General features: G+C 38.1%; 1 protein-coding gene across 1 annotated transcript in view; it reads left to right on the forward strand.

Annotated features, from left to right (window-relative positions):
- Window positions 1-9,131: 9,131 nt before the first annotated feature.
- The window catches only part of JhI-21 (Juvenile hormone Inducible-21), a 51,302-nt gene continuing 35,111 nt past the window's right edge, over window positions 9,132-25,322 (forward strand). The window contains exons 1-2 of the mRNA XM_065239566.1: window positions 9,132-9,579; window positions 20,926-21,121. Of these exons, the coding sequence (XP_065095638.1) occupies window positions 9,401-9,579; window positions 20,926-21,121 (375 nt within the window). The 5' untranslated portion in view covers window positions 9,132-9,400. The remainder of the gene's footprint in view (window positions 9,580-20,925; window positions 21,122-25,322) is intronic.

The following is a 25,322-nucleotide window of genomic DNA, read 5'->3' on the forward strand; positions in this document are numbered from 1 at the left end:
TTGGGACCAATAGGCTACTAAAGTGGTGAGCCAATTTAAAATCGTTAGTTTCGTATTGATTGTTGGTGATACGGTCAAAATTTGGTCAATATCAACTTGACGTATTTCTTTCAATTTTGCATTTAAAAAACCTGAACACCCCTCATTTTGAAGGTGTGTGTGTGTAGAATGTTGCTCCTATTTTGATTTTGGAATTCACTCTTCAGTTGTCAAAATGCCGTCCAAGCAAGAAGAGCAGCGTATCAAAATTTTGCTCGCGCATCGCGAAAATCCGAGCTACTCGCACGCAAAGTTGGCAAAATCGCTAAAAGTTGCCAAATCAACCGTTTCAAATGTAATTAAAGTGTTTGGGGAACGTTTGTCGACAGCCAGGAAGTCTGGATCGGGGGGAAATCGAAAACCGGAAGCCGCTGAGACGACAAAGAGAGTTGCCGGTAGTTTCAAGCGAAACCCTAACCTCTCTCTCCGAGATGCCGCAAATAAGCTGGGTGTATCGTCTACAACCGTGCATCGAGCCAAAAAACGAGCCGGACTATCGACTTACAAGAAGGTAGTGACTCCAAATCGCGATGATAAACAAAATACGACGGCCAAAGCGCGATCCCGGAGGCTGTACACGACGATGCTGACGAAGTTTGACTGCGTGGTAATGGACGACGAAACCTACGTCAAAGCCGACTACAAGCAGCTTCCGGGACAGGAGTTTTATACGGCAAAAGAAAGGGGAAAGGTAGCAGATGTTTTCAAGCACATGAAACTGTCAAAGTTCGCAAAGAAATATCTGGTTTGGCAAGCCATCTGTACCTGTGGCTTGAAAAGCAGCATTTTCATAGCTTCCGGGACTGTCAACCAAGAAATTTACGTGAAAGAGTGTTTGAATAAACGTCTGCTGCCTTTCCTGAAGAAACACGGTTGTTCCGTACTGTTTTGGCCGGATTTGGCATCTTGCCATTACGGTAAAAAGGCTATGGAGTGTTACGCCGCCAACAACGTGCAGGTGGTTCCCAAGGACAAGAACCCTCCCAACACGCCAGAGCTCCGCCCAATTGAGAAATACTGGGCTATTGTCAAGCGTAACCTAAAGAAGACCAAAAAAACTGCTAAGGGCGAGCAGCAGTTCAAGGCAAACTGGCTTTCTGCGGCGAAGAAGGTGGACAAGGTGGCTGTACAAAATCTGATGGCAGGGGTCAAGCGTAAGGCCCGGCAATTCAGATTTGGATAAGCGGAAGCCTAACTGAATATTTTTCCTGAATTTTATACTAATTGAACTTGAAAAAGAAATTTAATTTGATTTTTTAAATAAACGATTTCACCGATTTACACGCGTTTTCCCTTGACCAAATTTTGACCGTATCACCCTTTATCGGATGAGATCTTTCCTTTATTTTTTTCGTAATCCCATTTTATTGTTAGTCATGTTAGTTATACAACACACTTTACACTTTACATTTACATCCTTACATTATTAGTAATTAGAGATAAAAATATATATTTGCTTAATATAACCTTGAAATTTCAGTGTTACATCCACTTGATATTGTGAGCTGAGGAAACATAGAGCTGCATATTATTATATGTAAAATAATTATTATTTTCATTACAGAATATCATAAATTTATATTCATTATCTCATATTTAATGTTTTGATATATTTTATTTCTCCATTACATATATTTTCATTATATACATAAATACTGGGTTAGGAGGGAGCATCAGGGTATCATTTGACCTGGGACATGACGATGGAGTGGTATGACAACCGGAGTTTAGGAGGGAATAAACACTATCATTTTCTTTATCCTACCGATTCGATTGTGGTGGTGTGAATTCTACTTCAACAGTTTCAGTGAGATTGACGCGCCCTTCTTTACAAACCATCCTGTAGGAAGCTTAATAAGTATTGCGAATTGTGTTATTCGATTTGTTGGATCGTATCGTTGGAAGGAGATTCTTAAATTCCCGTGGATTTCGTGTAAGTGTCTCTGCTTACGGGTCCGCACCTCCGTTGTTGGCCCTTCATACAGCGATATTGTGAATTCAGATCGGTAGCTCATAATTGATCTTGCTATTAAGTGACAAGAGAAGATCTTTGAAGGGATGGTGGCTACCTTACATACAATTCAAATCTCTCATCCTTTACCATTAATTACCAGCCACATTTGTCACAAAAATTAACGTTTTAGTTCCAGCACTTTTTGAGTCCTGGCGATGCATCTAACACGTTGCATGGTTGCTTTTTACTCCTATAATGATGCAAAAAATAAATGTTTCATTCTTTCGAAGAGATTTCAGTTACTAAAAGACTGTATACAGATTTATGACATGCTCCATTTTCTCGTCCATGGCTGCTTGAAATCGAAAACGAATGAAATTTCAAATCCTACTATAAAGGAACTGAAAAAAACATCCAGAGAAAGACGAAAGAAGCTCTCCTGGATGAAGTTCGAGAAAAGCTGAAAAAACCTCCGGGAAACTTCCAAGACACGAATTGAGAAACTTGTGGCGAAAATTTAAATAAACTATCGGAAAAAATCGGATGTCACATCCAAAGGGAGCCAGAAAAGTTTCGGAAACCGGAAGTAAATTTCCAGAAGTAGCCATTTCCAGGGAAAGCCAGAGGAAGCTCGGAAAAACCTTCCAATAGAAGTCGAACAAAAAAACTTTTGGCTTATGGTCAAACTTCCAGAAGAAGACGAAAGAAATTTCTGGGAGAATTGATTGAACTTCCTAGAGAAGACGAAAGAAACTTCCTGGAGACGCTGGTAGAAACTTCCTGAAGAAAGTCAGAAGCCAGAGCGCTTACGGAACAGTCGAAAGAAACAAGGACATAATTCCGAATGAAAGGGATTCCTGGGGGATGTTCTAATGATCCAGAAAATTTTCCTGATATTCAAAAAACATCCCTGAAGATCCGAAATTTCCCTGAAGTTAAGTCATTCCTGAAATGCAGTAATGGAATATTCCATAATTCATCGCAATTCCTTAAAAGTTCTTGTAATTTCCTGAACTGTTTTGGAGTTCTCTGGGCATCCTCAAAGCGCTAGGAATTTCTCTGATTATAATAAGACTACACACTAAAAAAATCTGAATTTTACTGGTGATGTAAACATCCATGCATGCAAACATTCATGCATGTAAACTTCCTTTTCACGTAAACTTGCAGCTTGCAAGAAATGTTGCAAACAAAGGTGGAAAGTTGCATACAATATATGGAATATTGCATGACATGTCTCATAAATTTACACGATTTATAATGTAAATTTGTATGATTTATGACGCTCCATTTATGTGCATCATAGCAACGGAAATTTACTCTACTTTTTTTTAGCTGTGTACCGGAATATCTTTAATCATCTTAGAAGGTCTCTGGACTTTCTTGAAGATTACGAAATCTCTTAAGTGCTCTCACAATTTTCTTGAATTTATTGTAACATCAGCATTGAAGATCTCTGATTTTCTCGATTTTTTAATTTTAAAAAGGTTATCGACACTGCCATTAAAAAGCATAGAACTTACCAAAAAATGTTCTCACAATGATCTAATTTTCATGTAACTTCCCTTACGTTTCCTAAATTTGCATGAACATTGTTGAAGTTTTCGGAAATTGTCTGAGTTTCTCGGAACTCCTTTATTTCATTGAAGTTCCTGAAAACCATTAAATTTCCCTGAAGTTCTTTGGACTTGTGAAGTTTCCAAAATATTTATATTTTTTCCTTAAGTTCACTGGAGTTCACTGGACTTTTCTGAAATTTCCGGTTTTTTTTTTTAAATTTTAACAGAGGTTAATGAAACTGTCTTTAATTTATCGAAACTCACCCAAAAGTCTGGACTTTTGTGAAGTTTCAGAACTTCTTAAATGTGCCTGCAGCTAATGTGGATTCGCAATAAAATCTGATAGCATCCTTGAAGCTCCGGGAAAGTTAAAAAAAACTGGCGGGAGAAGATGAAAGAATCATTCGAGCGAAGGCTGAAGAAGCTTCCAAGGTAAGGTGGAAGACAATTCCAGGGAAAGTTGGACAAAACTTCAGGAAGTTTTAAAAATGAATAAAAACTGCCGGAAGTTAAATGATGTTAAAAAAAATATTTCTCGATTGCCTAGGAATTACCGGAAAGAGTTATCGACTATTTCTCGATTGATGGGTAGCCAAAAACGGTGAGGAAATGCAAACATTAGTCGAAAGAGTATCTAGCATAAGGCATCTTTAGAGATGATTTCTTAGAATTTTGAAGGCTAAAAAAATATGAGATATTCAAAAAGATACTCACAAAAATTGTCTCCAAAATTCGAACGTGGGCAGGCAATAATAGTTTTGATTATTTAAAAAAAAAACGGTATAAATCGGTATAAAATTTTAAAAATCGGTATTCTGAGGAACCTTATCTGTATATCGGTATCTAGTTTGGAAATCGTTAAAAATATGTATATCTGGCAACGTTGCACAGCATGTATGTAATTGAGGCAGTTTTCCATAGAAAATGTACGCTCAGTCATTAAAAACAAGGATTGGGTACCATCACGGAAGAATAAACGTGCTGACTGAGCTACTGATTGAGTGCTCTGCTGCCAATGGCTCGTTTACTTCCCAATCATTCATACTTTCACGAGGCAGTGAATGATGAGCCGGATGGCAGTTCCTATTCATATGCAAATGACTCATTGAACCTGACTGTTTTGCGCACTGCTTCTATCTAAGCGCACCACTTTTTCTCTGTTTTTTTTTTGTGTTTGCCCGCAAAGTAAATGTGTTTTCATAAAGCCGTGCAATAGTTCTTCTCAATGTGATAAGCTGTAAAGTTAGCTCTTTGTGCGCAATGTGTGAGGAAATAACAAGTCTGGTTGCATGAATCTCCCATCACAGCCCAGCCCTAATAAACAAATACAATAAACAAACTGTATCCCGGATAGGTAAACTATCCCACAAATTGTTTGGATGATACCCCATTAAGCTCCCTTTTATGGTTATTTTTATAAGGGTGGCATCGGATCTCTTTGACATTTCTGTACAGTCCACAGTGGTGCAAAAGGCCAAATTTTATAAACTTTTTTCATTAGCATCTTTGACAGAGGTTTTTTCAATAGGGTGTCTTCAGAAGAGTTTTTATAAATGACAAGACCCATTGAATGAAGTTTAGTTTTAGTTTGAAACTTCTCCACAGGTGGCACTGCAGAATCTAAAATTTTAGTTTGACTAAAAAGAGATATAAAGACTTCAGTTAAGTTGTAGATTGCTTCATAACTAAAAACTTTGTAGAAGACGCCATGTCTCTATCTGCTTGCAATTTTGAGTTATGAAACGTTTTTTATAGAAAGGCCGTTTTTTTGTAAATATTTCCGAAATTATTTGTTTTAGATGACTATAATGTTCTGCAACTTTTTAATAATCAATCAAATACACAATTTTACTCACGACAAAAATGTTCCATCTGCAAAACAAAAAAATATATAGGCAATATCAGCTCAAAAATAGCCAAATTTCAATCATCCACAAACTTTAAAGAGGCAAAAAGGGGCAGACGACTCATCAATATGATGAAACTATAGTGAAAATACTATCATTTCATCTAGTAGTCATTTGTATTCATATGCTACTCAAATGAAACTAAGAGAGGAGGGTAAACACCATTCCGCGACTATTGTGCATGATATTACACGAAGGAGTTCATCAATAAATAAATAGTAATAAAGACTTAAAGAGGTAGATATTTTCTATTAATATTGCGTTTAATCAACTAATATAAACATATTTTAAAGCTACTGAAACGATCATACCGGAAAGATATCTAGGACGACAGTGAATGAAGATTTGATCCATCGGCTCCTAGAATCGTCAGATCCATTCATTTCTAGTTTAAGAGATGTTAGCAACAAGTGATAGATGGATTGGGTTGAGGATGCTAGAAATATGCTGGATCTACAATCAATTCACCAGCTGGACGACACTGATTTGCAGTCAAACGAAAATAGTGATTCCAATTGAACAAGGCTGATATTAAAATAATTAATTCAACGGGAAATTCTTATATAAATAAATAAATAAAATATAATAATAATCAATGGAATAAAATATATAAATTATATAATTTTATCTAGGGCCTGTGGGTAGAACGGGATACAGATGACTACCAAATAAAATGATAGTATTTTCACTATAGTTTCATCATATTGAGGAGCCGTCTGCCCCTTTTTGCTTTTATAAGAAGTTTGTTGATGCTTGAAATTAGGCTATTTTTGAGCTGATATTGCCTATAACGTTTTCTGTTTTGCAGATAGAACCTTTTTGTCTTCAGTTAGGTTGTGTATTTATAGTCATTATAGTACATTAGTACATTATAGTCATCTAAAACAAATAATTTCAGAAATATTTACAAAAAACAAAATATTTTTGAGGCTCTTCTATAAAAAACGCTTCATAACTCAAAATCACAATCAGATAGAAACATGGCGTCTTCTACAAAGTTTTTAGTTATGAAGCAACCTACAACTTAGCTAAAGTCTTCATATCTCTATCTAGTCAAACTAAAAATTTAGATTCTGTAGTGCCACCTGTGGTGAAGTTCCGAACTAAAACTTAACTTCAATCAATGGGTCTTGTCATCTCTTCTGAAGAAACCCTATTGAAAAAAAACCACTGTGAAAGATGCTAATGAAAAAAGTTCATGGATTTGACCTTTTGCACCACTGTGCAGTCTATTGAAATTGTATGCAACATTGTTTGAGGCTTGGCAAGCAAGCTTATTTCCGTGAATAGCCGTTAGAGAGCTACATGACGACATATTTAAGTAAAATTTATTTAATGCACTACGTCTGTTTGTCTGTGATTAAATACAACCCCGTTGATTCACATGCACCTATACAAGAACAAAATGCCACTGAGAGAACAACCAACGGAAATCTCTCTCACACGTGACCCGATACCAGAAACCATCTACCTCTCCTGTGTCTACACTGTCTGTAGGGGAAGACAGCCTAAAATGCACTCCGGGCGAAACGCCCGATGCGGTTTTTCACAGCTTTCCCGTTTTAAATCCAAGAACTTATTAAGCAGCATTGCTAGTTTAATTCTTAAACAAGCATTTCTGCGTCAGAAATCCTACAATTTGTAATGGAAAAGCAACAAAAACCACAATGGGCTTTTTCCCCCGGGGTGCATTTTGGCCTGTTCTACCCTACATATAGACTTCGCTACACGGTACAATTCCAAACCAAAGAAATTAAATCTCCTAACATCCAGCAAAACGAAAACATACCAGAAACTCCATAGAGTTGTCGGAGAGAGGGAGAAAATCGAAAATGCGCCCGGAATATCCTAAATGCGAGAAAACGAGAGAAAAATGCGAGAATGTGCCATATCAGACATATTATATGCTATGACAAGTTGAGTTACCTACAATAATTATTTATACGGTTGGTTTCCCTTCGCTGCCGCTGCTGCAACCGTAGAACCCACGAACAATTGTATGAATCAAAATATTCACTACCTCGACGGAAAGCAAACCGACGCGACGCGTGGCGTGTTTTTTCGGATAAACACATTTAGGATAGAGTAGAGTAGTTTTATTGTACGAGTGATATCTCTCGACGTTGGCAGCAGTAAACATTTGAAGCGTTCGTAGTCGTCAGTCAGTCAGTGCCGGATCGATAAACAGGCGACAATCGGACAATCTGTGGATGTCCAGGAGCAACAAACAAGCGGTAGGCTTGGCCAATTTGTATTGTTTCAGTGCCAATTTCCGGGATGTGGGACTGTCTCCTACGGTGAATGGCGGAGTTCAACTTGGTAAAAGTGTGCGATTCGGCTGTGTTTAGGTGGTTTTTCATTGAAAACTCGTTCGGTACAAATGGCGAGCTATAGACAGTGTTTACGTTATTGCCTACGTTTTTAGTAATGCCGCGTACGAATGTACCGAGGGTGCACACGTGGATGTGTGCGTTTGTTTCGTTCGTTGGTGGCAAAAATGGCGTATGTTTTGCGTTTTAATTAGATATCAGTGCAGCTTGTGCGTGACTGTGACTAAATATGCCTTTCGGGAACAGAATGGGAAGAGTAGTGCATGAATTCAACGCGATTCAAAGTCCACAAAGTTTTATAAAAAAATGTAATTGGAACAACCAAGTGCACAGTCGAAAAATACAACAAGCTTAATAGTTACTTTTGCACTCGAAAGTGTGTCGAAAAGTAGTATTTTTCGGCACAGATGCTTTAGTTAGGAAAAGTAGGCCGTTATGTTATTCTAAAGTGTGTCGAAAAGTAGCACTTTTCGGTTTAGTATGCCAACAAATATATTATAGCCTTATACCGCATGAACTTGACCCGCTGGGCTTTGGATTGATCCATCTATTACATCCGTTAGAGCTTCGTTACGGCAAAAATACTGCTAAATCTATTGTTCTACTGTCAAATTTATCGAAACGTGTCATTAACGGATGCAATGTGTGTGAGTCTTTTCTCTCTTAAAATTGAATTCATCGATAGATAGGCTTGGTGTTGCAAATTTAACAAATATTGGTTTGAAAACGATAATTAAGGATGCAACCATGCGTCACTTTTGCCGCAACGATCAGAAGTGAAAGTAAGAATGCTAGGATTTGCGTCATATTTTTTCACCAATAAACGGCACATCTGCTCTTCCATACCCCTTATACTCAGAGAATACCCCAGACACTACTAAGGAAACGGTGAACACAATGTGAGAAATCCATATTCTCTATATACGCTCATACGAAAGAGAACAATCTCCGGAATCACCCCTCGTTCGACGCAGGAAGAAAAATCCAAAGCCCCAGAGGATTGTTCTGATGTCCCCTCAATGTACGAATCAGATCCAATATGCATCTTTAGTGATAAGTTGGACTCCGTCGCGAACGGTCGCATTTCTAGAGAAGTGAATCCCCTTTTACCGCTCGCTCCCCAACTGCGGGAGTATAGGGAGAAGTGATCACCGCAGCAGCAACTTCAGTCGCGGGACTTGAGTGACTTGAGACGGAAAAGTTAGGAACCGTTGTGACATATTTTTATATTTATAGTATTTCGAATATTTCACTTTTCGCATTACCGAGTGGTGCTTTTTTGGCACACATCAGAGTAAAAGCAGCAAGTGATCATATAGAAGAAGGTTGACCGTGAAACGACGCCGCCGTCGTCGTGAGTGAGTGAATCAGAGTGCGTGCGTAAATCGTGCGGAGAGCACGAGAAGCGATAAAAGGAAACGGCACACTGAACAAACCGTTGGTGAACGACAAAAACGTGCCGGCGAAGTAATTTAGCTAATTGTGTGTGGGTATAACGTCTACAAATCGGATTATAAAAGTCGGCTACCGTAGCGTGATTGTGTGCAAGGGGAGAAGGGGCTATTACCACGAATCCAAGGGAAAGCTTGTGGTGGACAGTGTGAACTAACGATGGTTAACGAGGCGGAAAATCAGCTGACTCAGAAGGATGGTGATGGAGGTGGAGGAGCAGGCGAGAAGGTCGTCCTGAAGCGCAAGATTACGCTGATCAATGGAATAACGATTATCGTTGGAACGATCATCGGGTCCGGCATCTTCGTATCACCTGCTGGAGTGTTCATGTATACCAAGTGAGTATAATGATGAACCAGGTATCGGAGTTCACGTTGGGGATTCTGAAGATTGCTAGGGTGGTGCTGGTATTCGAGTTGAAATGTGACATAACAAATAACGCGTGTGATTTACTGGCTACTCATTTCTCTTTTTTTTTGTTTTGCGCATAACGACTACGTTTGGTGTGGAAGGTTCCACTCAAATTGACGTATTGTTTTGCTCGAGGATACACGTTTTAAATGTAGTTCATGGTCAAGTAACCGACCGCTTGAAATCGTCAATGAGTACATATTTCGGAACTGTTCGTCACAATATTCAAAAATTCAAAACGGTTTTGGAGGAAATTCAAAAATTGCAACGAACTTTATTTTTTCATGCATAGCTATCAATAACCGTTGAATGGTTAAGTCGTTCAAACAAATCTGAAGGCTGCTCAACTGGAGTTAGTCCACTAAGCCATAGAAAAAGCATTCGGTTGAAGGTTTGATTGCTAAATTGAAAAAGCTTAATTTTCCACTCTGAAACTAGTACAAAATTAATCAACTGACAAAACTCTACAGGTAAAATATCAGAATTCCAAAACTGATCGACTACCTGTTAGAGCTGCAGTTTCTCAGGGTACTATTCTAGGGGCTATATTGTATAAAATTTTCAGTTCGGACGTCACTGATTTGTCTCAGAGTTGCGACAAATCTTTGCTCGCCGATGACACAGGCATTTCCGCTAAAGGAAAAAGTCTTCGTGTTATTTGCAGCACGCTGCATAAAAGTTTAGATATCTTCACTTCTTATTTTCAAACTGGAATATTTCTCCCGCCGAAACTCAACTTATAATATTCCCGCATAAGCCTGAAGCTTCCATTTTGAAACCTAGTAGTAGTCACATAGTCATTATGAACGGTCAAGTCAAGTGAAATATCTAAGACTAGTACTTTAAATTAACTTTCAAAGATCACATTGAGGGCATCTAACCAAATGTAACAAATAGGGGAAATGGATGTATTGTCGGCCTAAATGCTCCTAGTTTGGGCCCATACATAAATTCAGCAATCTACTAAATTTTCAATAGCGACCTAAAATATCCATTAGTAAGCATCTGTACTGGTAATCATACTTCAAAATATTTTGCAAATAATAGTGGAAATTCTATTATTAAAAAAAAAACTAGAAAAATTCAGTTTAAACTGAAATGTTGACATCACCTAGGGCATCACTGCTCTTGTGTACATCATAATACACGATAAATGGAAAATCGTGGTTATTATTCCCTAAAACAATTCGTGCCTTCACAATGAATTTAGCCATTTTTTCGCTACAAATCCGCAAAAATCGTGATATCCACAAAATTCACGAAATCCGCACCGCCTTGTATGTACGATGAATTTGGTTCAAGTTTCATTGTGTTTATTTCCATTGATAAAATTAGTTTAGAAAGTTTGTGTAAGCTTGAAGTGGAGCATAGAAAACATGGATTGAAACAACAAAATACTTCTCCATATGATGTTGATCAATAAACCATTAAACGATAGGTTCAATCTATTTTATCAGTTGGTAGTGTGACCATCGGCGGCGCGCATGGTCAGCTAGTACGGAGTTTGACGTTTGAACAGTACCGCCATCTGTTGCGTGCGCTGACCTCCATAGTGTAATCAACAGATGACGATAGTATTTTATGAGCGATGTTTCAATATCAAAAACTATTGGGATTCGGTTACCGGAACGGGACTCGAAAGAAAAACGGGAGAACTACTTGTGCTAAACTAAATTAGAGCTTTATTGAAGCACGTCTTGTTCGTACGGTTTACACGTTAGGAATGATGAAAAATTAGTCCTCAAACAAATTCGTTGCTAGGGAAAACACGTTGCTAGGCAGGGTGGTCTGAGCAACCAGAATATCCGATTGCTACTTCGATAACAAAAACATCCCAACTAACAATTTTCGCAATGTAAACGCTTTACTCATTTAATTTATAAAGCCTCATGCTGTATTCAAATGTTATACGATATGAGGCTGCCTTTACTCAACCTCTATACACGCAAATCTGGCGAACTTAATATGCTACTTATGACTGTTGGGACGGTTTGAACAAGCTCTTATTGCATTTCCATTTACGCTTCTATAAGCTGTTATCCTGCTGTTTAGTTGTGTGCGAACTTGAAAGGCGCTTATTCAATTTTTTCTGGTTATCCAATAATAACTACACAGCTTTCTGTTGAAGCCGGGTTAAATATTGTTTACGCTTTTTTGTTGGAGGAATTGATTGAGTTTATTTTGCTGTGAGAATCAAATTAATCGAAATTAGTTCAAGCACACCACCAAATTATTTAACCTGCACCGGAACCTGGAATCGAATACGAGACGACCGTATTGGCAAACCTTGACACTACCAACTTCGCTACGCCAACACTTTGAACTGACGTAAACAAATATACATGACTTTCTACAATAATTTCGTTGAGTAGAGGCTTTATAATAGTGCACATGAATCACTTTTCTCGACAAGTTACTTCAGCTTTGTAAAGGAGCAGATTAAAAGCTTTAAAACTGCACATGTCTAAAAATAAACCTAGTTGACTGTGAAAATGCTTCCGAAATAGCGCTAACACAGTTTATTAGCTGAGTACAGGTTGTTTAGTTGTTGAAAAAGCACTTTTGATGTTTATGTTATTCAGCAAGAGTGGTTGGTTGTATAGAAGCCATCAAATGAGTAATATATTCACTTTATTAGCTTTGTTTTGCAGCTACCAGTTGAAAGTTGATTAATATTTGCATAGAAGTGACATAAGCGTTTATTGGCTGCTGTTATTCAGTGCGACGACAAATTGAATAATGGTTGTGACAAAGTTGAGTAAACGCTCTTCAAACATATTTTGCTAGCTTCTGCTTGTAGCTGTATCTGCAGCTTTGTTTCAGCTACTTTACGGCACAACGCTGGAAAAGTAGGCTTATAAAGCTGAAAATGTTAGTTAGGATATCACTCAGGTGGAGTACGTTGGACGATGGGTCTCTACAGCCTCTAATGGCTGTAAGTTCAACCGCTCAACGCATTTTTGACGTAGAACTACGTCTTTCTGGACTATACAAATAAATAAAAAAAAAATGTGTTACAAAATAGTGTTAGGTTTTGAACGTTTGTAACTTTATCATTTACATATGAAATTAAAATCCAAATACATCAATCGATAGGAAATAACTCTACTAATCATCTGCAATACTTTCATTTCCAATTTCCCAACAAAAACTTTTGAAAAATGTACGAATGATCATTTTATCACTGTTTTCATGAAATAAACGTTTTACTCAAACCCAGTCGTCATAATCGAGTACCACTTGGTTGCACATCGTTCTGCTTGACTCTGCTCATCTTCGCATCGGACGGCGTGGTACCAGCAGCAAAGTAGTGGTTGATCGGCCTTTGAAAAAAACGTGTTGCATACAAGTTATTTTGTTATTAATTTGAACAAATAGTTTTTCATTAATGATTTTCTCAACGTTGGAATGCAGGAGATAATGGCAATACCGTGATGATTCTGTATGGCAGATTTTAAACGGCTTAAACAATAGGCTATATGAAGATTTTCTAAATTTTAGAAAATATTCCAGATTCCAAAGATTTATTGAAGAGCAAACACAGTGGTGTCGTTAGTTCAACTGCTAGATTTTTTTATGAAAGCAGGGGGAATGCCATCAGGACCACATCCTTTTGAAGTATCTATATCATGTAAGCCCTCTATAATGTCCTGAACGTCTATATGTCTGACATTTACGTCGCATGAAAAATATTCATTTTATCGCAGCGTGATGGTGTCCTTCCCGAAGCGTAGAAGCTTGCGTCGATAAGTCCTATTTTTAAAATAGGCAACATGCTCAGTGTAGATAACTACCGTCCGATATCCAATCTGAACTGTTTGGCCAAAGTTTTTGAGAGTTTGATTCACGACTCATTGTATCCGATTGTGCAGTCTGTGATCTCGGAGTTTCAGCACGGATTCGTGAAAAAACGCTCGACTACCTCGAATCTTATGTCGTATACCAATAAGCTCATCAACAGAATCGAAAAACGGCAACAAGTGGACGCTATTTATGTGCCCCACGAACTCGCTAAAAATGGATCGCCTTGGTCAACCATCTTGGATCATAAATTGACTGGACTCGAATCGATCGTCCCGTAAAGCTTTCGATGAGGTTCGTGGTGCTAAATCCGTTGAGTTTGCAATTCCATCGAGTGTGCCACAAGGTCCCTTGATCATTATGTGATTCGTAAATGACCGTTGCAATTTTCTGTGCTTCGAAAAGATATTATATGCGGATGACCTGAACATTAGAGTGATGCACAATACTTAAACGATTCCAAATCGAATCCTGACTAGCCTCTCAAAATTTGAACCCATTTGGTGAGAAACTTAGATGGCACAAACCATTTGAAGTTTGTATGGGAATTACTATGGTAAAACCAAGATTTTTATTCATGTCTATCTAATAATTCACCATATCTGTCTGCTTCAAAAGCTTTCAACTGTACTTGTAGGAAATTTTTGAAGCTACAACTTTGCTCAAGACCACTTTTTGATTAAATGCAAGGATCGAAAGTTATCAATGGTTCAATGCACTGATGTCTTATGATCATGCTCAATCAACTGCTCAGCAGGCAACATTGGTGTTTCTGGGGCGTTGAATAGAACACAAAAATTATGGCTACTATGTCACACTGCAAAATACAGTGTTGCCTACAGAGCAGCTGCTTGATCATGTCATAAGTTTACCAATCTCTTAAATAATTAATAACTTTTTCCTGTCTCGTTTTACATAGAAACGGTCTTCAGCAAAGTTGTTGCTGAGAAAATTTTCTATAAGACTGGCTATCGAACTGTTTTACAGCTCAATATGAAAAAAAGACTAGAAGGCAATGAACAAAAAGTTGAGATTTTCCATAGTAATTTACATGTAAACTTCAAATGGCTTGTGCGAAGTCTGTTTCTAACCAAATGAGTTGTAACTTTGGGAGGTTAGTCAGGACCCGATTTGAAACCATTTAAGCAATGTGGAGCGAAAAAGTCAAATTTTGCATCAGTCTACTGAACATCTTTCGAGCGATACAATCACCTCTGAACTGTTGTGCGATGCAAGCTGACATTGAGCGGTTGTCTATATGGTGCCAGGAAAATGGAATGCATACGAACGTTGATAAATGTAAAGTCATCACATTTACGCGTACTCAGTCTCCAATTGTGAACGACAGTTGCTAAAGCGTATGCGATGCCATATCACAATGTTCATGTCCAACGAATCGAACGAGTTCAGAAACGCTTCATCAGGTACGCTTTACGGGGTCTACCTTGGAATGATCCCTTCAACCTACCACCTTACGATCAGCGGTGTGCACTTATTGGAATGCAAACTTTAGAGAACAGATGTTAGCAGATGCTCCAGAGGTTGTACATTTTCGACATTTTAACCGGATAAATCGACTGTAACAGTATACTTCCGCATGTGTGCTTGCATGTACCTGTCTGCGAGCTACGAAATCAGAAAACCTTGTTGATTCCTAGTCACCGAACCAACTACGGCCAACATAATCCATTAAACGTGTGCTGCAGAGCCTTCAATGAAGTCTGCCATGTCTATAAGAATAGGAATAAGTCATTTTAAGCAGTCTGTACGACCGTGTGGTCGAAGGCGCTGAACTATAGATAAATTAATAAATCTGGGAAGTACGAAAAATATTCCCTATAAATTTCTTGAGAAAAAGTTGAAAACAGATTGTTTCAGTATTACTACTTTCAGTTTCATCCAACTGTAACAACGACGGAAAATTATCAGATTTCAATGATGTCCTTACATATCCATCCATCTTCAGAACTTTTTTTTTCTTAATCCGTTGAAGTGCTTTTTTCCTGGTAGTGCAACAACTTGTCCATATTGGCATAGCGTAAAGCATGGCCGGTCCAAAAACATGATTAAATATGAGAAGTTTATTCTTCAGGCGGAGTTTGGATTTCCGGTTTATAAGAGGATTCAAACATTCTATATATAGGGTAAATAGCTCTAATGTTGGCCTATGGATCTAAGATTGGGCCCATCGCTAAGAATCTGCTATTTATGAATTTTATCTAGATGAACGCGTCATTGAGACGGTAGAAGAAAATGCAGTGGATAAATCCAAGGGCATCACGAAACAAATTTCTAGATAATTTTAAGGATACTTCTAAGCAAAATTGCAGAAGAATTTAGAGAAGAAGTCCAAGATAATTCTGAACAAAATTGTTTGGGAACTTAAAAGAGAATCACAACAAATTAGGAATAGATTTATAGTAGGAATCTTCAGCGAATTCCTAGAATAATCTTAAAAATTCGAAGAAAATCTGAAGATGAATTTCATGTTTTTTTTAGGATGGATCTGGAGAGAATTTCTAGAATATTATAAATATTTGTTCTATGGACTCTCAGAGAGAATCTCAATCTTATTTTAGGAGAATTCTGAAATAAACGCTGGGAAAAGATTCAAAAGGAAAATGGAAATGTTTGAGAATATTCCTTGGGGCAAGGCAGCTTTCGATCATGAGTATAATCAGAGTTAATTTTGAGTAACTCTGAGTAACTCGCATTGCTCAACAACATTTACACATAGCAACCTGGTTGTTGTGCTGAAACCGATGCTGTCAAGCAAAGATAATTCAGTGGCAACATTTCAATGGGGCTTAATTGCATTTGTAAATTTGTTATACGTATTTTATCATTTTAAGCGGCGCCCTTTCAATCTTAACCGAGAAGATATTTCGGCAATGGAGAGGCAATTGCACTTCCGTATAGCACGCTGCGAAACATTATCAACCACATAATAGGGATTCTGATGGACAATCACAAGAAGGATTCAGGACAGTCCCAGAGGGATTCTGGACAATCCCTAGAAGACTTCGAACAATCTCTGGAAGGATTCCAGTCAATCGAAAAGGGGATTTATGACGGAGGGACTCTGAACTAGCCTAGGGGTGATTTCAGACAATTATCATATACTCTCAGTACGGCTTCCGGACAATATCAGACGGGACTTCGGGCAAACCCAACAGGGATTCTGCACAGTCAAAAGGACGATTTCAGTAAAAATTGAGGGGCATTCATGACAGTCCAGAGAGGATCCCAAACAATCCCAGCAAATTATTCAGTACAATTCTAGGGAGATTCCAGACAATCTCAGGGAGGACTACTGTCATCCCAAATGGAGGATTCTGAACAATTCTAAGTAGCATGACAAAAAAGAAATGCAGGAATTCCTGCATCCCTTCGACGATCGCTCATGTAAGTGTCGCAATAGAATCAACTATGAAGTTGGCCAAAACTAATCTATTGTGACTTGGGATGAACAGCTACATTAAAGACCACATTCGCCAATGTTCCATTTGTGCTAAATGTGGATCATCACAACAACAACAGGCGATGAACATTTAACCCGTTTCTGATCACAATTTTCAATTGTCTTTTTCTAAGAGTATCAGGGGAACAACGGAAGTTTCTAGTGACAGTTGACCATCACTCTGACTATTTCTACCGAAAATTTCCGAAGATTTATCGATCGTCCATTATAGAAGCTTGTAAATTTATTTTGCTGGTCATTGTACACCTTAATTAACTAGGGGAATTTACGTATTCTCGGCAACCTAAGCAGCGACCTTCTTTCTAGAGCCTTTTTCTCTAAGGAACGCACACATATGCAGTATTGGTTTGTTTACAATCTTTTGCTGCCAGCTGCTCTAACAATTTCAGTCGAAAGAATTGTCAAAAACTGTTTTGAAACGCTTTTACAAAGCTCCAATCTTCTCTAGTGAGAGCGAGTATTGTCGGCAACCAGTTTTTCTTCGGCAACCGTTCCATTTGAACTGCATGTAAATCTGCTGTTCTATTATCGGCAACTCGAAATCAGCTACAATTTGTAGAGCGTGTGTTTCATTTCAAGAAAACCCTGCTAGATTGCTTTTTCTCAGTGGTAAAAATATAGTCAAATTGAAGCTGAAAGCATAAAGAATTGTTTGCATGCATTCAGCGAAGTGTTTTCGTAAGAAAATCCAGTGAAAATAGTGTTTCAATTTGGGTTTGCTTAAAATATTCTGGCATGCCGAACCCGTCATTTCCCCTAAATAATAAACCAGAAACTAATTCCACAGAACAAAAAGTCTCTTAGATCGATTTTGAGAGGTTGAGTATTAATTTTAACTTCTTTGGTCTTGAAATCACACCACCACATCACGAAAAACTTCGACGGTCATCAATCCCTAGAAAGCAAAAGAGACCCCTGGCCTGGACAAAAGCAATGTAACTTGGATCTTTTGATACAATAAAACTAAATATTGCCGTTTCATGGACATCATGCTATATTCAAGTTGATAATCTGACGCCAAATGCTAAATTTGCTCTTAATCGAACATATTTAAAGAAAACATTCTATCAGACGGTGGTTGTTTCCATAACTTCTTATGTTGAAAAATATGAGACTTCTTTGATCATTTTTGAGTAAATATAAGCAACTGAAATTTGCTCGCAGCAAATATATTTACTTTGAGTACAGCTGTCTTGCCCCTTGGAATATTCTGATAAAATCCTGTACAGATTTTCGATTAAACTTTCCGGGAAGTGAAAATATAGACCAATTTTGAAAAATCGATCACAGGTCCGAATTCAGGAAAAATTCTGCTCTCTTAGTAATGACCCATTTTACCAAGTGATTCTATCGGCTTTCGGTTTTATGCTTAATTTTAATGTATATAGCAAAAATGAAAAAAAAATCAAAAATACGGGCAAACATCGGGAAAAAACCGAAAAATTGCTAATCGGAATTCACTGGTCACCATGAGATCTAGAAACATTTCCAATTTCCAAAATCCCAGAATTAGAAGAATGAAGTCTCAGCCATTTGATTAATATCAAGTTCGCCATTTTAAATTTCAAAGTTCGGCGTTTCAACTATTTTTGCTAGTTTTGGAACATGAAAACTTCTGACGTCCCCTAATCTTCTCCATAATCCATAATTTTAAATAAAACACCTTAAACCATGAAGATTTTCCAAACCCAGAATCATATAATTTTCAAATATTTAAAAATCTAAACTTCAGGATTTCCATTTTTCCCAAACCTTTTCTTCACACTACGAATAAGTCATGTAAATTTCAGTTCCCTGAGATCGACACATGTAAGCGGCCCTTTTGACATGAGAATCAGTTGAATGAAACGAGAAAATCAATTCAATCAAACGTTTTCTTCGTTGACTTGCTTATGTTTCGGTTTGAGAACACCTAATCTTACATGAAATGTTTGTTTACGTTCCATGATTTACGTCCAATATGGATTACGTCTCGGGTTAAATTATTTATGACTAATCGTGTGTGTCCAATTTTGGAAAAAAAATAGTTCTATTATAATTTCCTCCATAGTCTGCAATGCTACCCGTATTATTAATAATTCTAGCAATTTCCTCAAAAATGATTCTGAAAAAAGAACTTACCATTTGCTGCTCAGAATTCCCATTAATTCTTTGACATACTCCTCATAGTTTCCTTGGAAATCTCTTTTAAATTTGCTGAAAATTATCACCGGAATATCCTTGGAATACTCCTCAGAAGTCATTAGAAATTATCCTCAAAATTATATTTGAACTATCCTCGGAATTCCAAAATAAATTTTCTTTGAATTTTCGTTAGAATAACCTTCAAAATTTCCTCAAAAATTTTTTGAAATAGGAAGAATTATTGTTAGTATTATTATTTCGGAATCACTAAATAGTCAGAACTACTACCAAAACCATAAATAACTGAAGATGATACATTTTTATTTGTTTAATTCTTTTTGCAAAGGGTACAAACGATACTCCCTTAGCTCAGTTGGGTGCTGCTACGAAGTAAGTCTATGCTGAATGAAGCTGGGTTCGACTCCCGTCCGATCTATTCATTTTTCGAGATGGAAAATTTCTCGACTTTCTAGGGTATAGGATTGTACAGGCGTAGAAAGCTTTCAGTTAAAATGTGGAAACGCTTCATGAACACTAAGTTGAGAGCAAGCAAACAACTAATATGCTATAAGCAGTAAGCTTGAAATTCCATGTACACACTTAGTTTTTTCTACCGAGCTCGGCTGTGCAAATCTCGGCAAAAAAAGTTTCACTGAGATCTCAGCAAACATTTCATTTGTTTGCTGAGATTCAGCTAAGCATTATCCGAGACTCAGCAATCAAATGTCACGTTTGCTGAGATCTCAGTGAAACTTATTTTTGCCGAGCTCGGTAGAAAAACTTAGTGTATAGTAGTAATACAAATGGTAATTTTAAGCACATCTTCGGCTTATTCCTCCTTCTATGGATGCTCATGTGGGCTGCAGTTCGCTGCTTGCAGGCAGCCTTTCGTTGTGTACTGGAGAACACCACCACTCACCACTTGGTGATGGAATTCAACTTGAAAGTCTGTGTTGGGGAAAACGCTTTTCGCAGGCAATCGGTGATGATTTTAACTATCATAGCAACAGTTGCAAATTTGTGCAATTTTCAATAGTTTCATTTTGAAAAAATGACATAGTCTTGAATTTTACCGATTCGCGTTAGAATATTTCTGATCAATTGGTAATCTAATTATTGAAATTGGTCCAGCGGCAGCTGAGTTATTAACGTTCAAAATCTTTCATAATTTTGTTACATGTTCCATTTTTGGTTTTCACAAAGTGTACCCCTATATAGAAATCACAGATGTTGTCCTACGTCAAAAAACAAAACTGACTATCCGCACCACCCTACCCGTCAGATCGTAAATCAGACTTTTAACATTCATTCAATTCATCTTCTTAATGCATTCTTCCACTCCGAAATGTATTGCCGCACCGCATTGAATCACGTTCTTTCGTTTTGTACCTACGAATGAAAATTGTTCGACACAGTAAAGAACAACCAAAATCGAAATAACTCTGTTCTCTGCATCTTCTCACTTCCAAACGTTCCAAACTCAACTCATGTACATCTTCTTGTTCTATCATTGTGCTCTTACTTCCTTCCTCTTTAATTCTAGTTAAAGCATGCGCTTTGCGCATAACAACATTTCCGAACTGGTCAAACCAGTTCATCCCGTAAGCTGTTGCTCAAACCAAACAGACTGCAATCAAAGAAACATGTCTACAGTATTCCCCCGTTTTGAAACTAGTAAAAAAAATATAATTAATTTCTGCACGCAAGTGGAATTGATCAATTTCAGCTTATTTTGAAACTCCATTCGCGACTCCACTAACAGGGGAAATACTGTATATTTCAACCAACCGCATCATCAACAGCATTTTCTGCGAGAAGTTTTTAATTACATTTGTCACCTACCCCATACTATCCATCCATCTTCCAGATCCGTCGGTTCATCCCTTGTCATTTGGTGTCTCAGTGGTATCCTGTCGACGCTGGGAGCCTTGTGCTACGCCGAACTTGGCACCTGTATCACCCGATCCGGCGGCGACTATGCGTACCTACTTGTTGCATTCGGACCACTTGTTGGCTTCCTCCGGCTCTGGATGGCCCTTCTCATCATACGACCCACCACCCAGGTTTGTATTTCCTATACACACGTAGATATCTCCCTCAGTGTAGAACCGCAAGCAGAACGAGCAAACGAACGATCTCGGGAATAATGTTTATTCAATCAAGTGCCTACTCCAATTCTGTGCGTGGGTACATCTCACATCCATTCATGCGATGATGCCTTCGCATTAGTTACAACAATGAAGCAGACTCGAAATGCGGGTGTAGATATATCGCACTCATGGGTCTTCCGCTGACGCCAGCTTGGAAAAAGTGGGAAAACTTGCTCCGCATGACCCTACTTGTAGCTCCAGTTCTTGCCCAGCGACCGACGATGGCATATGCGCAGTATGCGATTCATTTTCCGCTCCTCTCCGCGTGCTGTAAATCGTTCCGTTGCACCATTGTATGGTTCCCGAAGTTGTAGTGTACCGAAAGGATAATGGCAAAAACTTATCGGAGCTGGTACCAGTAAAGAGGATCCAACTTGTTGCTGACGGCTGATGAAGGTGAAGTGTCCCCGAGCAAAGTCGGTTAACAAAATGAAAGCAAATCGATATTAAAGTTTGCAGTTCCTATCATAATTGAAAAACTCGTTTTGATTTCAATTGTCGCGACATAAGTCTGATATCATATTGTGCTTTCATTATGCAGTCAAGAGTTTTTTAATTGAAAACAACTTAACTACAAGTTCTGCTAATAACGTCTTGTTGAAAATGTAATTTAAGTTCATATGTCGTTGAACTACCGATCATTGATGAACACATTTTAGTTAATTCGTGACTTGTCCGGGGTGAAATTTGAACTCAAGTCTTTCAGCGTGAGAAGCATGGATGCTAACCATTTCAAATTTAGTAATCAAACTGATTTCATTGAAAGCATGATTAGTTTTCCGTTTGATTCAACAGTGTAAAATTTTGCTCTCATTTTTTACTGTGTTAACCGTTAAGTCAACCGTTAAGTGAGATCAAGCTACATCATGACAGCAAATTTTGATTTCAATTTGATCTCCAGCTTTGCTCGGGTCGGTATCCTACATTTATTGTAGGTTGTAGGGATACAAAGCATTATTCTATGTGAACATATAGTCCCTTTATGGGAAATGCGTTCAACCGAAGACAATTCATCAGTTGCATGTGAACTGTTTTATCTTCGGATTACGGTTAAAGATTTGTCACCACTATAGTTGTTAACTTTGTTATAGATTTGATAAGACTGACCTCAACCGTTTATAATAGAATGCTATTATACATGATTTGGTCACTCATTTTGTAACGAGGTTACAGACTTCCATCTAATAAAATATAAAGATCCCTTAATTTGTTGACACCCTTCCAATCCTATTCAAAAAGAAAAAAAAAATAATTAATTAAAAATTATTTCTTTTTTAAATTTGAACAGTTATCAAAACTAGCCTTCGCTATTATCAAAAAAACGTTCTCTATCTCTGATCCCTATTCGCAATGAAACACCAGATGGGTCTAAGTTGGCGGTTTTCGAACTATGACAGAACGGATGTAGGCCACGTTCACTAACACAACGACTTCGGGAAACGTTCGCACATAAGGGGGATAATAGATCCCAATCTTTTGTAAGGCTGCCTCTTAAAGTTTGACCACGATAGAGACAAGTTCGATAGTGCTCATCGGAAAGTAGACGAAAACGTACATTGTGCGAGAATTATAACTCGAGTAAAACTTAAGTAAAAGTAAAAGTTAAGTCGTGAAAAAGTTGTTAACGAATATTAGTGAAAGCTAGAGAAGATATTTACGGAAAAAAAGTGGTCATAGAAGCCGCTGACAAGGAGACTGAGTGTCCCATAGGACGCAGCGTTGCTGCCCGAATGAACGTAAGTGAAGTGTAAAACCGTATAAATTATAAAAAAAATAAAAAATAAATAGGGTTATAAATCAGCTCTTGCTAGGTGGAACCACTTGCACGAAATCCTAAACGCACGGGACCACCAGCACGTTAAACCTACGGTTCTGTAGTGACAGGTAAAGATAATAGATATGATTCGAGGTTAGTTTTTTTTTGTAAAACCGTTTGAAGATTTCCCTTCAAACGAAGGTGTACCCCCCCAGGACCAGTCTAGCGGAACCGTGCACAGTGACACCCCGTGGAAACCTTCACTGTATGTCAGTTGTTTTGGGCCGATAAGGCACACGGCGTGGTGAAATTCGTGACTGACACGTGGAACGGTATTAGCTGACGTGACAGCAAACGTTTGGAAGCTTTTTCCACTGACATCGTAAGCTCACCACCATCGTCCCCGGTGTTCTCGGCCACAAGCTCACCACCATCCTTACCGTTACGTCGCACGGTCGTCGAGGACACGAACCGTCACGTATGTACGCTACCGCCGGAGAGCGAGTGAGTGGCGAGTAGATGAACTACCCAGCAAGTGCACTTGTCCTGCGTCGTGTGACCACGTAGGAATGCGCGCGCGCGAAGAGAATTGGCAAGTAATTCTGAGCAAATGAAAATTGTTAAAACTTACTAACCCTAGTCGTTAAGCTATAGCAATGAATAGATAGAAGAGCTAGGAAAGGAAGTTGGGTTTCGTTAATGTCTCGACAGAATAAAATGGAAGTAGCATGACAAGATTGTAGATTCTTTTCTAGAAAGCTGAAAGCGTGGTCTTCAAAGAGGTAGTTTTACAGGGTACATTCGGTTCGGGTCGCAGTAGTATAGGCTCTGGATTGGCAAACCTACAAAGGACACCAATCTACCCTGAAGTTGTTCCGTTTTTGTTCTATAAGTTGTTGCTTAGCACCGCGGTGTTCAGAAGTTCGGTTTTGGGTTGGAGGTCAAAGACAAGGACTCGCCCTGAGGTCTCAGCCGGGTACGGGATTTTGAGATTTAGCACGCTCCTTCGCGGCAGGTTTCGACTTGTCTGGCGCTTAAGCGGAGGCTGTTTTGTTCCTTCCTTTTGCCACCCTCCTATATCCCGTTACAATTTAAATCATCGGGTATCTCACAATAGTTTTGAATATCATTCGTCCTACTTCGTATGATATATCGGCAGAGGGTTTCCTCTGCCTGGTCAAAACAGACATATCAGCATGGTCATTTGTTGAAAGCTGAAAAGTTCAGCTCATATGATTAACCTTAACATTTCAACCCGAATAATGCAAACGGTTTTCGTCATCGACATTCTTAATAATTTGGCTACAAAAACATAAACATACTTTCGTTGAAATATGGGTTGAAAGTTTCAGGAAATCTCTTTTGTGGCGCTGGTAATGCAAATAGAAAATAACTCTAATCCACTGTTCATTGGATTCATTTATTGGAATTATACCGTGAATATTTTTTGGAGTCCCCTGAAAGTTCTTTAGTAATTTAAATCAGAATTCATCCAAATTTCGATGTAGATAATTCTCAATAAAATCATATAAAATTTCACTCAGGGAACTAGCAGAAAATCATACGATAAGTATTACGAAGCATTGAGCAAACGAACAAAATTAATTCCATAAAAATGTCCATTGAAGTTACTGAACAATGCATAAGGTCCTAACTTACATTGACAGGTTATAATCGTCGATTTTCTCTTTGCATCCCACGGCCATGAAAAGATATATCCATCCGTTTTCAATACACAGTTCGATAAAAGAAGCTATTGTATTTTGCAGTCCAAATTGGACTTCTGAAAAATGCGGAATCGCTAATAAATGTACGCTTTTACGTTGTATCGTATTGGTGTCTTCCGGATACTTATCAGTTATGAACCATGGAATTAGTACGCCGAAAACACCAAAACTATTAAACGTAAAAGCGCACTTGTATTAGCACTTCTGCACTTATAATGTGTGCAATGCGCAATTGTCACAATTGTCGATATTGTCAGCGTATCAGAGTTATATCTTTCAATAATTTCACATACGCGTAATTCCAAATATTTCACATTCATCTTCAAGATGGATGCTTAAGGTATACTTTGCAGGGTTGCAAGTGAACCAAGAAAACCTGTAAAACTGGGGAAAAGTCGGGATTTTATTTTCATCAGGAAAAAACCGGGGAGAAGTCCGTTAAATCTACCCAGAAAATAATCTTGTTTCTATCATTTAAATAGGGTTACGGGATGTAATCCCTAGGCCCTCACTTCGGCCTGAAGGGTATCCCACATCAAATTGCATCACGGAAAAAGCGCTGTAGAAAATACCCATTGGGTATTTTCCCTCGAAAAGTTGGGTAGAAGTAGTTTAGAGTGTATTGTTTACA

Source organism: Ochlerotatus camptorhynchus, unplaced genomic scaffold, assembly GCF_037179485.1.
Source record: "Ochlerotatus camptorhynchus isolate MF236.1 unplaced genomic scaffold, CSIRO-AGI_Acam_v1.1 ptg000056l, whole genome shotgun sequence".
Taxonomy (NCBI): Eukaryota; Metazoa; Arthropoda; class Insecta; order Diptera; family Culicidae; genus Ochlerotatus; species Ochlerotatus camptorhynchus.